This window comes from Entelurus aequoreus, linkage group LG28 (assembly GCF_033978785.1).
Source record: "Entelurus aequoreus isolate RoL-2023_Sb linkage group LG28, RoL_Eaeq_v1.1, whole genome shotgun sequence".
Taxonomy (NCBI): domain Eukaryota; kingdom Metazoa; phylum Chordata; class Actinopteri; order Syngnathiformes; family Syngnathidae; genus Entelurus; species Entelurus aequoreus.
In genome coordinates, this window is record NC_084758.1 from 1,693,585 (window position 1) to 1,711,027 (window position 17,443).

Consider the following 17,443-nt stretch of genomic DNA (forward strand, 5'->3'; position numbering starts at 1 on the left):
AGCGTCTTTGTTTTCTACCTGTCAACTGTCCGTTTAGAATCTTTGTTTTCTATCTGTCAACTGTCAGTTTAGCATCTTTATTTTCTACCTGTCAACTGTCAGTTTAGCCTCTTTGTTTTAGCATCTTTGTTTTCTACCTGTCAACTGTCAGTTTAGGCTGCTCGCTGGCTCCTCATCACCACTTCAAGATGGCGGCCCAATTTCTCGCGTCACAGCAGCCAATGCTGTGTCTACTTATAACATGTATATGGGGACGAGAGCTGGTTACTTGTTTCTCTCGCGAGATCTGACAAGACTGCGCGCGAAGCAAACACGGCGAGGATAAAGCAAGATGGCGTCTGACGGTGAAGACGTTATTGCAGTGTTCTTAATCTGTGCGTCCATGTACACATATATGTCCTTTATTACACTCTATTCATTAATAACTGTTTGTATATTAGTTTGAGCGCACTTTGATGCTAGCTTAGCTTGCTAGTTAGCTTAGCTTGTTAGCTGCTAACAAAGAAGTGATGAAAAGACATCGCTAAGCAGAGATCAAGTGTGAGTGTAAAGTGTTGTGATTGTGTGAAAATGTGCGAAAGAACCATAGCAGAGTACGAGGAGGAACTTTGTCCAACAAAAGAGGAGAAGGAGCGACAACATCAAGTTGTGTTACACACAACAGGTTTGTTTACTTCTTACTCTCACATCTTTACGAACTTTATATTTATTATTAACACTATTCTTCAATAGATTGTCTATAGGAAGATGAATTGGATGATGCACTGATTGTTTTATGTTGTTCATAAAAACCAGACAATATTTATGAGAGGTTGATGTTCCTCTCAGTTTGTAACAATGTGTATCAACATGTTTACACAAAAGTCACACAGTCACCGGGGGAATATTCCAGAGAGCAGGTTAAGTGCAAACTCCTCGAGAGTTTTACCTCCAAATATAAAGAGGTAAGATAAAGTAAACCTAGCCTGCTAGCTGGCAGGTTTGACAAGTTATTTATGTGTGTAAAAGCTATACTGACCTGTTATTTCCTTCATATTGGTGCAGCCATTAACCTACTACAGGGGTCGGCAACCTTTACCACTCAAAGAGCCATTTTGACCCGTTCCACAAATTAAAGAAAACAATGGGAGCCACAAAACTCTTTTGAAATTTAAAATGAAAAAACACTCCATACAAACTTTTTTTTTTGCTTTGTGCTATGTATAAACCAGACACGCGGCCCGCACCTTAATATGAACATTTAATGTTAGCGCGGCCGGCGAGTTTTATATGAATGGCGCTTGACAGCGTCATACTTGCCAACCCTCCCGATTTTTCTGGGAGACTCCCGAATTTCAGGGTAACTATTCTCACGAATGTCTGCTGATTTTCACCCTAACAACAGTAATAAGGGCGTGCCGTGATGGCACTGCCTTTAGCGCCCTCTACAACCTGTACAAACAGCGTGCCAGCCCAGTTACATGTTGTATGCACACATGAGTGCCTGCAAGGCATACTTGGTCAACAGCCATACAGGTCACACTGAGGGTGGCCGTATAAACAACTTTAACACTCTTACTAATATGCACCACACTGTGAACCCACACCAAACAAGAATGACAAACACATTTCGGGAGAACATCCGCACTGTAACACAACATAAACACAACAGAACAAATACCCAGAATCCCATGCAGCTCTAACTCTTCCGGGCTACATTATACACCCCCGCTACCACCAAACCCCGCCTGTAACTACACGGTTAATGCTGTGCCGCCTGTCGAAGCCTAGCAATGCTGCTGCTAACAACGCCATTGAAGCTAACTTAGAGCCCTCATCTGCTCATCAACACCTGTGCTCACCTGCGTTCAAGCGATCGACGGCGCGACGAAGGACTTCACCCGATCATCGATGCGGTCGGCGGCTAGCGTCGATAGCGCGTCTGCTATCCAAGTCAAAGTCCTCCTGGTTGTGTTGCTGCAGCCAGCCGCTAATACACCGATCCCACCTACAGCTTTCTTCTTTGCAGTCTCCATTGTTCATTAAACAAATTGCAAAAGATTCACCAACACAGATGTCCAGAATACTGTGGAATTTTGCGATGAAAACAGAGCTGTTTGTATTGTGATACAATGTGTCCCAATACTTCCGCTTCAACCATTGACGTCACGCGCAAACGTCATCATACATAGACGTATTCAACCGGAAGTTCCCAGGGAAATTTAAAATGTCACTTTATAAGTTAACCCAGCCGTATTGGCATGTGTTGCAATGTTAAGATTTCATCATTAATATATAAACTATCAGACTGCGTGGTCGGTAGTAGTGGCTTTCAGTAGGCCTTTAACTGAATGTGCAGCTCCAAACGTTTCTCCTCATGAGCAAAATTGAACTCTGTCTCTGCCTGATTCCTTGCTTCTTGTCTCGTTTAATAGATAGTTCCGTGTTTGAACCTGACGTATTTGTATTCAGTCAAGTGACTTCTTCCGGTAAGTGAAAAACGTGGTGGTCAACCAAGCCAAGATGGTTGCTGTGCAGCTAGCAACTCTCTGAATACACAAAGGGCCTAGATCAGGGGCGTCAAACATACGGCCCACGGGCCGGATCAGGCCCTCCAAAAGGTTTTATCCAGCCCGCGGAATGAGTTTGCTAAGTACAAAAATGAGTCAAAAGTTTTGAATGAAAGAAACTGCTGTTCTAAATGTGTCCACTAGATGTCGCAATAGCAATTCTTTGTATCTTTGTAGACGATGCTACATATGTAAAACACAACTAAAATACATGATGTTAGCGCACCAGTCGGGGAAAATGAGCAAACTACATCAATAACATCCTGTAATTTGATTTTGATATTATTATTTATCTTGATAGATTGAAAATGAACACCAATGAGTTGACTGATGAACATTATCACATCATTGATTCTGAAAGTGTAAAAAAGGACAACTAAATATAGAATACTATTATATGTAAAAAAAAAAAACATTATGATTTGTACATTTTCAGAATGTGTTTGTTGTATTTTTAAACAAAGAAAACAATCTGCAGTTGTCTTTATTTTTACGTTATCTTGCCGTGATTTTACCAGTCCGGCCAACTTGGAGTAGATCTTCCTCCATGTGGCCCCCCATCTAAAATTAGTTTAAACACCCCTGGCCTAGATCTTCCTGCGAAAAGCAGATACGAGAAAAAAACTAATTATGAAACGGAATAGATCCCTAAAGATTTGTTGAGTAATATCAAGGATTATCCGTCGGTGGCGTTCCCAGACATGTGGAACTATCTTGAGTTCCAGAGGTCATTCTACACCACAAATTATGGTTAAGTTTAGAGATAAAGTTTAGGTGTCATAGACCGTATACAGAATACAATATTTACACACTTTATATCAGTGAGTGTAAAGTTAAGAATGCCTCAATCAATGCTGCCGTGTACTTATAAAAAAAACTTGCTCCTCATCAAATTTCCAAGTCTGTTTTTGTACTCACTTTTGAATTAATTTTAGTGGCTGGGACAAAAGGAAGTATTTCCCGTGTTTTATTGGTTGTTTTGTTACACACTTTTAACACAAAAGAACACAAATAATGTCATTGTGTTAATAGTGTCAGTCCAAAACTATTTCTATTCTCTCTTTATCTTATGTACTTATTTACCCAACAGACGTCCAGCAGCCCCTTCACATTAAAGAGGAAGAGGAGGATCCACAGCCCACCCACATTAAAGAGGAAGAGGATGATCCACAGCCCACCCACATTAAAGAGGAAGATGATGATCTACAGCCCACCCACATTAAAGAGGAAGAGGATGATCCACAGCCCACCTACATTAAAGAGGAAGAGGAGGATCCACAGCCCACCACCATTAAAGAGGAAGATGATGATCCACAGCCCACCTACATTAAAGAGGAAGAGGAGGATCCACACATGAAAGAGGAAGAGGAGGATGATGTCAGCAAGTTTCCACTGACTGTTGTCTCTGTGAAGACTGAAGAGCATGAAGACAAAGCACCTGAATCCTCACAGCTTCATCACAGTCCAAGTAAGCACATATCATTTTATTCTCAATCCATCACAACTGGACTGTTCACTTTGTCTTAGAACACTCATCCAAGTAGGCTTCATCACTTCATGCTCATACACTTCAAGTCTTAAATCTAATCATTGCAATTTAGAGGGGAACTGCACTTTTTGGGGGAATTTTTCCATCGTTCACAATCATTATAAAAGACATGATGGTGGATATATATAAAAAAAAATCACATTCTAAGTACTGGGTGATATGGCCTTTTATTAATATGTGGATATGTTTAGTCCATGTCACCATACACCATATATATGTGGATATGTTTAGTCCATGTCACCATACACCATATATATGTGGATATGTTTAGTCCATGTCACCATACACCATATATATGTGGATATGTTTAGTCCATGTCACCATACACCATATATATGTGGATATGTTTAGTCCATGTCACCATACACCATATATATGTGGATATGTTTAGTCCATGTCACGATACACCATATATATGTGGATATGTTTAGGCCATGTCACGATACACCATATATATGTGGATATGTTTAGTCCATGTCACCATACACCATATATATGTGGATATGTTTAGTCCATGTCACGATACACCATATATATGTGGATATGTTTAGTCCATGTCACCATACACCATATATATGTGGATATGTTTAGTCCATGTCACGATACACCATATATATGTGGATATGTTTAGTCCATGTCACGATACACCATATATATGTGGATATGTTTAGTCCATGTCACGATACACCATATATATGTGGATATGTTTAGTCCATGTCACGATACACCATATATATGTGGATATGTTTAGACCATGTCACGATACACCATATATATGTGGATATGTTTAGTCCATGTCACGATACACCATATATATGTGGATATGTTTAGTCCATGTCACCATACACCATATATATGTGGATATGTTTAGTCCATGTCACGATACACCATATATATGTGGATATGTTTAGTCCATGTCACGATACACCATATATATGTGGATATGTTTAGTCCATGTCACCATACACCATATATATGTGGATATGTTTAGTCCATGTCACGATACACCATATATATGTGGATATGTTTAGTCCATGTCACGATACACCATATATATGTGGATATGTTTAGTCCATGTCACCATACACCATATATATGTGGATATGTTTAGTCCATGTCACGATACACCATATATATGTGGATATGTTTAGTCCATGTCACGATACACCATATATATGTGGATATGTTTAGTCCATGTCACGATACACCATATATATGTGGATATGTTTAGTCCATGTCACGATACACCATATATATGTGGATATGTTTAGGCCATGTCACGATACACCATATATATGTGGATATGTTTAGTCCATGTCACGATACACCATATATATGTGGATATGTTTAGTCCATGTCACGATACACCATATATATGTGGATATGTTTAGTCCATGTCACGATACACCATATATATGTGGATATGTTTAGTCCATGTCACCATACACCATATATATGTGGATATGTTTAGTCCATGTCACGATACACCATATATATGTGGATATGTTTAGTCCATGTCACGATACACCATATATATGTGGATATGTTTAGTCCATGTCACCATACACCATATATATGTGGATATGTTTAGTCCATGTCACGATACACCATATATATGTGGATATGTTTAGTCCATGTCACGATACACATATATATGTGGATATGTTTAGTCCATGTCACGATACACCATATATATGTGGATATGTTTAGTCCATGTCACGATACACCATATATATGTGGATATGTTTAGTCCATGTCACGATACACCATATATATGTGGATATGTTTAGGCCATGTCACGATACACCATATATATGTGGATATGTTTAGTCCATGTCACCATACACCATATATATGTGGATATGTTTAGTCCATGTCACGATACACCATATATATGTGGATATGTTTAGTCCATGTCACCATACACCATATATATGTGGATATGTTTAGTCCATGTCACGATACACCATATATATGTGGATATGTTTAGTCCATGTCACGATACACCATATATATGTGGATATGTTTAGTCCATGTCACGATACACCATATATATGTGGATATGTTTAGTCCATGTCACGATACACCATATATATGTGGATATGTTTAGTCCATGTCACGATACACCATATATATGTGGATATGTTTAGTCCATGTCACGATACACCATATATATGTGGATATGTTTAGTCCATGTCACGATACACCATATATATGTGGATATGTTTAGACCATGTCACGATACACCATATATATGTGGATATGTTTAGTCCATGTCACGATACACCATATATATGTGGATATGTTTAGTCCATGTCACGATACACCATATATATGTGGATATGTTTAGTCCATGTCACGATACACCATATATATGTGGATATGTTTAGACCATGTCACGATACACCATATATATGTGGATATGTTTAGTCCATGTCACGATACACCATATATATGTGGATGTGTTTAGTCCATGTCACCATACACCATATATATGTGGATATGTTTAGTCCATGTCACGATACACCATATATATGTGGATATGTTTAGTCCATGTCACGATACACCATATATATGTGGATATGTTTAGTCCATGTCACCATACACCATATATATGTGGATATGTTTAGTCCATGTCACGATACACCATATATATGTGGATATGTTTAGTCCATGTCACGATACACCATATATATGTGGATATGTTTAGTCCATGTCACCATACACCATATATATGTGGATATGTTTAGTCCATGTCACGATACACCATATATATGTGGATATGTTTAGTCCATGTCACGATACACCATATATATGTGGATATGTTTAGTCCATGTCACGATACACCATATATATGTGGATATGTTTAGTCCATGTCACGATACACCATATATATGTGGATATGTTTAGGCCATGTCACGATACACCATATATATGTGGATATGTTTAGTCCATGTCACGATACACCATATATATGTGGATATGTTTAGTCCATGTCACGATACACCATATATATGTGGATATGTTTAGTCCATGTCACCATACACCATATATATGTGATATGTTTAGTCCATGTCACGATACACCATATATATGTGGATATGTTTAGTCCATGTCACGATACACCATATATATGTGGATATGTTTAGTCCATGTCACCATACACCATATATATGTGGATATGTTTAGTCCATGTCACGATACACCATATATATGTGATATGTTTAGTCCATGTCACGATACACCATATATATGTGGATATGTTTAGTCCATGTCACGATACACCATATATATGTGGATATGTTTAGGCCATGTCACGATACACCATATATATGTGGATATGTTTAGTCCATGTCACGATACACCATATATATGTGGATATGTTTAGTCCATGTCACGATACACCATATATATGTGGATATGTTTAGTCCATGTCACGATACACCATATATATGTGGATATGTTTAGTCCATGTCACGATACACCATATATATGTGGATATGTTTAGTCCATGTCACCATACACCATATATATGTGGATATGTTTAGTCCATGTCACGATACACCATATATATGTGGATATGTTTAGGCCATGTCACCATACACCATATATATGTGGATATGTTTAGTCCATGTCACGATACACCATATATATGTGGATATGTTTAGTCCATGTCACGATACACCATATATATGTGGATATGTTTAGGCCATGTCACCATACACCATATATATGTGGATATGTTTAGTCCATGTCACGATACACCATATATATGTGGATATGTTTAGTCCATGTCACGATACACCATATATATGTGGATATGTTTAGTCCATGTCACGATACACCATATATATGTGGATATTTTTAGTCCATGTCACGATACACCATATATATGTGGATATGTTAGTCCATGTCACGATACACCATATATATGTGGATATGTTTAGTCCATGTCACGATACACCATATATATGTGGATATGTTTAGTCCATGTCACGATACACCATATATATGTGGATATGTTTAGTCCATGTCACGATACACCATATATATGTGGATATGTTTAGTCCATGTCACCATACACCATATATATGTGGATATGTTTAGTCCATGTCACGATACACCATATATATGTGGATATGTTTAGTCCATGTCACGATACACCATATATATGTGGATATGTTTAGTCCATGTCACCATACACCATATATATGTGGATATGTTTAGTCATGTCACGATACACCATATATATGTGGATATGTTTAGTCCATGTCACGATACACCATATATATGTGGATATGTTTAGTCCATGTCACGATACACCATATATATGTGGATATGTTTAGGCCATGTCACCGATACACCATATATATGTGGATATGTTTAGTCCATGTCACGATACACCATATATATGTGGATATGTTTAGTCCATGTCACGATACACCATATATATGTGGATATGTTTAGTCCATGTCACGATACACCATATATATGTGGATATGTTTAGTCCATGTCACGATACACCATATATATGTGGATATGTTTAGTCCATGTCACATACACCATATATATGTGGATATGTTTAGTCCATGTCACGATACACCATATATATGTGGATATGTTTAGTCCATGTCACGATACACCATATATATGTGGATATGTTTAGTCCATGTCACGATACACCATATATATGTGGATATGTTTAGTCCATGTCACGATACACCATATTATATGTGGATATGTTTAGTCCATGTCACGATACACCATATATATGTGGATATGTTTAGTCCATGTCACGATACACCATATATATGTGGATATGTTTAGTCCATGTCACGATACACCATATATATGTGGATATGTTTAGTCCATGTCACGATACACCATATATATGTGGATATGTTTAGTCCATGTCACGATACACCATATATATGTGGATATGTTTAGACCATGTCACGATACACCATATATATGTGGATATGTTTAGTCCATGTCACGATACACCATATATATGTGGATATGTTTAGTCCATGTCACGATACACCATATATATGTGGATATGTTTAGTCCATGTCACGATACACCATATATATGTGGATATGTTTAGTCCATGTCACGATACACATATATATGTGGATATGTTTAGTCCATGTCACCATACACCATATATATGTGGATATGTTTAGTCCATGTCACGATACACCATATATATGTGGATATGTTTAGTCCATGTCACGATACACCATATATATGTGGATATGTTTAGTCCATGTCACGATACACCATATATATGTGGATATGTTTAGTCCATGTCACGATACACCATATATATGTGGATATGTTTAGTCCATGTCACGATACACCATATATATGTGGATATGTTTAGTCCATGTCACGATACACCATATATATGTGGATATGTTTAGTCCATGTCACGATACACCATATATATGTGGATATGTTTAGTCCATGTCACGATACACCATATATATGTGGATATGTTTAGTCCATGTCACGATACACCATATATATGTGGATATGTTTAGTCCATGTCACGATACACCATATATATGTGGATATGTTTAGTCCATGTCACATACACCATATATATGTGGATATGTTTAGTCCATGTCACGATACACCATATATATGTGGATATGTTTAGTCCATGTCACGATACACCATATATATGTGGATATGTTTAGTCCATGTCACGATACACCATATATATGTGGATATGTTTAGTCCATGTCACGATACACCATATATATGTGGATATGTTTAGTCCATGTCACGATACACCATATATATGTGGATATGTTTAGTCCATGTCACGATACACCATATATATGTGGATATGTTTAGTCCATGTCACCATACACCATATATATGTGGATATGTTTAGTCCATGTCACGATACACCATATATATGTGGATATGTTTAGTCCATGTCACGATACACCATATATATGTGGATATGTTTAGTCCATGGTCACGATACACCATATATATGTGGATATGTTTAGTCCATGTCACGATACACCATATATATGTGGATATGTTTAGTCCATGTCACGATACACCATATATATGTGGATATGTTTAGTCCATGTCACGATACACCATATATATGTGGATATGTTTAGTCCATGTCACGATACACCATATATATGTGGATATGTTTAGTCCATGTCACGATACACCATATATATGTGGATATGTTTAGTCCATGTCACCATACACCATATATATGTGGATATGTTTAGTCCATGTCACGATACACCATATATATGTGGATATGTTTAGTCCATGTCACCGATACACCATATATATGTGGATATGTTTAGTCCATGTCACGATACACCATATATATGTGGATATGTTTAGTCCATGTCACGATACACCATATATATGTGGATATGTTTAGTCCATGTCACGCATACACCATATATATGTGGATATGTTTAGTCCATGTCACGATACACCATATATATGTGGATATGTTTAGTCCATGTCACGATACACCATATATATGTGGATATGTTTAGTCCATGTCACGATACACCATATATATGTGGATATGTTTAGTCCATGTCACGATACACCATATATATGTGGATATGTTTAGTCCATGTCACGATACACCATATATATGTGGATATGTTTAGTCCATGTCACGATACACCATATATATGTGGATATGTTTAGTCCATGTCACCGATACACCATATATATGTGGATATGTTTAGTCCATGTCACGATACACCATATATATGTGGATATGTTTAGTCCATGTCACGATACACCATATATATGTGGATATGTTTAGTCCATGTCACGATACACATATATATGTGGATATGTTTAGTCCATGTCACGATACACCATATATATGTGGATATGTTTAGTCCATGTCACGATACACCATATATATGTGGATATGTTTAGTCCATGTCACGATACACCATATATATGTGGATATGTTTAGTCCATGTCACGATACACCATATATATGTGGATATGTTTAGTCCATGTCACGATACACCATATATATGTGGATATGTTTAGTCCATGTCACGATACACCATATATATGTGGATATGTTTAGTCCATGTCACCATACACCATATATATGTGGATATGTTTAGTCCATGTCACGATACACATATATATGTGGATATGTTTAGTCCATGTCACGATACACCATATATATGTGGATATGTTTAGTCCATGTCACGATACACCATATATATGTGGATATGTTTAGTCCATGTCACCATACACCATATATATGTGGATATGTTTAGTCCATGTCACGATACACCATATATATGTGGATATGTTTAGTCCATGTCACGATACACCATATATATGTGGATATGTTTAGTCCATGTCACCATACACCATATATATGTGGATATGTTTAGTCCATGTCACGATACACCATATATATGTGGATATGTTTAGTCCATGTCACGATACACCATATATATGTGGATATGTTTAGTCCATGTCACGATACACCATATATATGTGGATATGTTTAGTCCATGTCACGATACACCATATATATGTGGATATGTTTAGTCCATGTCACGATACACCATATATATGTGGATATGTTTAGTCCATGTCACGATACACCATATATATGTGGATATGTTTAGTCCATGTCACCATACACCATATATATGTGGATATGTTTAGTCCATGTCACGATACACCATATATATGTGGATATGTTTAGTCCATGTCACGATACACCATATATATGTGGATATGTTTAGTCCATGTCACGATACACCATATATATGTGGATATGTTTAGTCCATGTCACCATACACCATATATATGTGGATATGTTTAGTCCATGTCACGATACACCATATATATGTGGATATGTTTAGTCCATGTCACGATACACCATATATATGTGGATATGTTTAGTCCATGTCACGATACACCATATATATGTGGATATGTTTAGTCCATGTCACGATACACCATATATATGTGGATATGTTTAAGTCCATGTCACGATACACCATATATATGTGGATATGTTTAGTCCATGTCACGATACACCATATATATGTGGATATGTTTAGTCCATGTCACGATACACCATATATATGTGGATATGTTTAGTCCATGTCACGATACACCATATATATGTGGATATGTTTAGTCCATGTCACGATACACCATATATATGTGGATATGTTTAGTCCATGTCACGATACACCATATATATGTGGATATGTTTAGTCCATGTCACGATACACCATATATATGTGGATATGTTTAGTCCATGTCACGATACACCATATATATGTGGATATGTTTAGTCCATGTCACGATACACCATATATATGTGGATATGTTTAGTCCATGTCACCATACACCATATATATGTGGATATGTTTAGTCCATGTCACGATACACCATATATATGTGGATATGTTTAGTCCATGTCACGATACACCATATATATGTGGATATGTTTAGTCCATGTCACGATACACCATATATATGTGGATATGTTTAGTCCATGTCACGATACACCATATATATGTGGATATGTTTAGTCCATGTCACGATACACCATATATATGTGGATATGTTTAGTCCATGTCACGATACACCATATATATGTGGATATGTTTAGTCCATGTCACGATACACCATATATATGTGGATATGTTTTAGTCCATGTCACCGATACACCATATATATGTGGATATGTTTAGTCCATGTCACGATACACCATATATATGTGGATATGTTTAGTCATGTCACGATACACCATATATATGTGGATATGTTTAGTCCATGTCACGATACACCATATATATGTGGATATGTTTAGTCCATGTCACGATACACCATATATATGTGGATATGTTTAGTCCATGTCACGATACACCATATATATGTGGATATGTTTAGTCCATGTCACGATACACCATATATATGTGGATATGTTTAGTCCATGTCACGATACACCATATATATGTGGATATGTTTAGTCCATGTCACGATACACATATATATGTGGATATGTTTAGATCCATGTCACGATACACCATATATATGTGGATATGTTTAGTCCATGTCACGATACACCATATATATGTGGATATGTTTAGTCCATGTCACGATACACCATATATATGTGGATATGTTTAGTCCATGTCACGATACACCATATATATGTGGATATGTTTAGTCCATGTCACGATACACCATATATATGTGGATATGTTTAGTCCATGTCACCATACACCATATATATGTGGATATGTTTAGTCCATGTCACGATACACCATATATATGTGGATATGTTTAGTCCATGTCACGATACACCATATATATGTGGATATGTTTAGTCCATGTCACGATACACCATATATATGTGGATATGTTTAGTCCATGTCACGATACACCATATATATGTGGATATGTTTAGTCCATGTCACGATACACCATATATATGTGGATATGTTTAGTCCATGTCACGATACACCATATATATGTGGATATGTTTAGTCCATGTCACGATACACCATATATATGTGGATATGTTTAGTCCATGTCACGATACACCATATATATGTGGATATGTTTAGTCCATGTCACGATACACCATATATATGTGGATATGTTTAGTCCATGTCACGATACACCATATATATGTGGATATGTTTAGTCCATGTCACGATACACCATATATATGTGGATATGTTTAGTCCATGTCACGATACACCATATATATGTGGATATGTTTAGTCCATGTCACGATACACCATATATATGTGGATATGTTTAGTCCATGTCACGATACACCATATATATGTGGATATGTTTAGTCCATGTCACGATACACCATATATATGTGGATATGTTTAGTCCATGTCACGATACACCATATATATGTGGATATGTTTAGTCCATGTCACGATACACCATATATATGTGGATATGTTTAGTCCATGTCACGATACACCATATATATGTGGATATGTTTAGTCCATGTCACGATACACCATATATATGTGGATATGTTTAGTCCATGTCACGATACACCATATATATGTGGATATGTTTAGTCCATGTCACGATACACCATATATATGTGGATATGTTTAGTCCATGTCACGATACACCATATATATGTGGATATGTTTAGTCCATGTCACGATACACCATATATATGTGGATATGTTTAGTCCATGTCACCATACACCATATATATGTGGATATGTTTAGTCCATGTCACGATACACCATATATATGTGGATATGTTTAGTCCATGTCACGATACACCATATATATGTGGATATGTTTAGTCCATGTCACGATACACCATATATATGTGGATATGTTAGTCCATGTCACGATACACCATATATATGTGGATATGTTTAGTCCATGTCACGATACACCATATATATGTGGATATGTTTAGTCCATGTCACGATACACCATATATATGTGGATATGTTTAGTCCATGTCACGATACACCATATATATGTGGATATGTTTAGTCCATGTCACGATACACCATATATATGTGGATATGTTTAGTCCATGTCACGATACACCATATATATGTGGATATGTTTAGTCCATGTCACGATACACCATATATATGTGGATATGTTTAGTCCATGTCACGATACACCATATATATGTGGATATGTTTAGTCCATGTCACGATACACCATATATATGTGGATATGTTTAGTCCATGTCACGATTCACCATATATATGTGGATATGTTTAGTCCATGTCACGATACACCATATATATGTGGATATGTTTAGTCCATGTCACGATACACCATATATATGTGGATATGTTTAGTCCATGTCACGATACACCATATATATGTGGATATGTTTAGGCCATGTCACGATACACCATATATATGTGGATATGTTTAGTCCATGTCACGATACACCATATATATGTGGATATGTTTAGTCCATGTCACGATACACCATATATATGTGGATATGTTTAGTCCATGTCACCGATACACCATATATATGTGGATATGTTTAGTCCATGTCACGATACACCATATATATGTGGATATGTTTAGTCCATGTCACGATACACCATATATATGTGGATATGTTTAGTCCATGTCACGATACACCATATATATGTGGATATGTTTAGTCCATGTCACGATACACCATATATATGTGGATATGTTTAGTCCATGTCACGATACACCATATATATGTGGATATGTTTAGTCCATGTCACGATACACCATATATATGTGGATATGTTTAGTCCATGTCACGATACACCATATATATGTGGATATGTTTAGTCCATGTCACGATACACCATATATATGTGGATATGTTTAGTCCATGTCACGATACACCATATATATGTGGATATGTTTAGTCCATGTCACGATACACCATATATATGTGGATATGTTTAGTCCATGTCACGATACACCATATATATGTGGATATGTTTAGTCCATGTCACGATACACCATATATATGTGGATATGTTTAGTCCATGTCACGATACACCATATATATGTGGATATGTTTAGTCCATGTCCGATACACCATATATATGTGGATATGTTTAGTCCATGTCACGATACACCATATATTATGTGGATATGTTTAGTCCATGTCACGATACACCATATATATGTGGATATGTTTAGTCCATGTCACGATACACCATATATATGTGGATATGTTTAGTCCATGTCACGATACACCATATATATGTGGATATGTTTAGTCCATGTCACGATACACCATATATATGTGGATATGTTTAGTCCATGTCACGATACACCATATATATGTGGATATGTTTAGTCCATGTCACGATACACCATATATATGTGGATATGTTTAGTCCATGTCACGATACACCATATATATGTGGATATGTTTAGTCCATGTCACGATACACCATATATATGTGGATATGTTTAGTCCATGTCACCATACACCATATATATGTGGATATGTTTAGTCCATGTCACGATACACCATATATATGTGGATATGTTTAGTCCATGTCACGATACACCATATATATGTGGATATGTTTAGTCCATGTCACCATACACCATATATATGTGGATATGTTTAGTCCATGTCACGATACACCATATATATGTGGATATGTTTAGTCCATGTCACGATACACCATATATATGTGGATATGTTTAGTCCATGTCACGATACACCATATATATGTGGATATGTTTAGTCCATGTCACGATACACCATATATATGTGGATATGTTTAGTCCATGTCACGATACACCATATATATGTGGATATGTTTAGTCCATGTCACGATACACCATATATATGTGGATATGTTTAGTCCATGTCACCATACACCATATATATGTGGATATGTTTAGTCCATGTCACGATACACCATATATATGTGGATATGTTTAGTCCATGTCACGATACACCATATATATGTGGATATGTTTAGTCCATGTCACGATACACCATATATATGTGGATATGTTTAGTCCATGTCACGATACACCATATATATGTGGATATGTTTAGTCCATGTCACGATACACCATATATATGTGGATATGTTTAGTCCATGTCACGATACACCATATATATGTGGATATGTTTAGTCCATGTCACGATACACCATATATATGTGGATATGTTTAGTCCATGTCACGATACACCATATATATGTGGATATGTTTAGTCCATGTCACGATACACCATATATATGTGGATATGTTTAGTCCATGTCACCATACACCATATATATGTGGATATGTTTAGTCCATGTCACGATACACCATATATATGTGGATATGTTTAGTCCATGTCACGATACACCATATATATGTGGATATGTTTAGTCCATGTCACCATACACCATATATATGTGGATATGTTTAGTCCATGTCACGATACACCATATATATGTGGATATGTTTAGTCCATGTCACGATACACCATATATATGTGGATATGTTTAGTCATGTCACGATACACCATATATATGTGGATATGTTTAGTCCATGTCACGATACACCATATATATGTGGATATGTTTAGTCCATGTCACGATACACCATATATATGTGGATATGTTTAGGCCATGTCACGATACACCATATAAATATGTGGATATGTTTAGTCCATGTCACGATACAACCATATATATGTGGATAATGTTTAGTCCATGTCACGATACACCATATATATGTGGATATGTTTAGTCCATGTCACGATACACCATATATATGTGGATATGTTTAGTCCATGTCACGATACACCATATATATGTGGATA

At 36.5% G+C, this 17,443-nt stretch overlaps 1 protein-coding gene across 1 annotated transcript in view; it reads left to right on the forward strand.

Annotated features, from left to right (window-relative positions):
- Nucleotides 1-273: 273 nt before the first annotated feature.
- The window catches only part of LOC133644880 (protein TsetseEP-like), a 67,359-nt gene continuing 50,189 nt past the window's right edge, over nt 274-17,443 (forward strand). The window contains exons 1-2 of the mRNA XM_062039633.1: nt 274-664; nt 3,640-4,011. Coding sequence (XP_061895617.1) covers nt 571-664; nt 3,640-4,011 — 466 coding nt within the window. The 5' untranslated portion in view covers nt 274-570. The remainder of the gene's footprint in view (nt 665-3,639; nt 4,012-17,443) is intronic.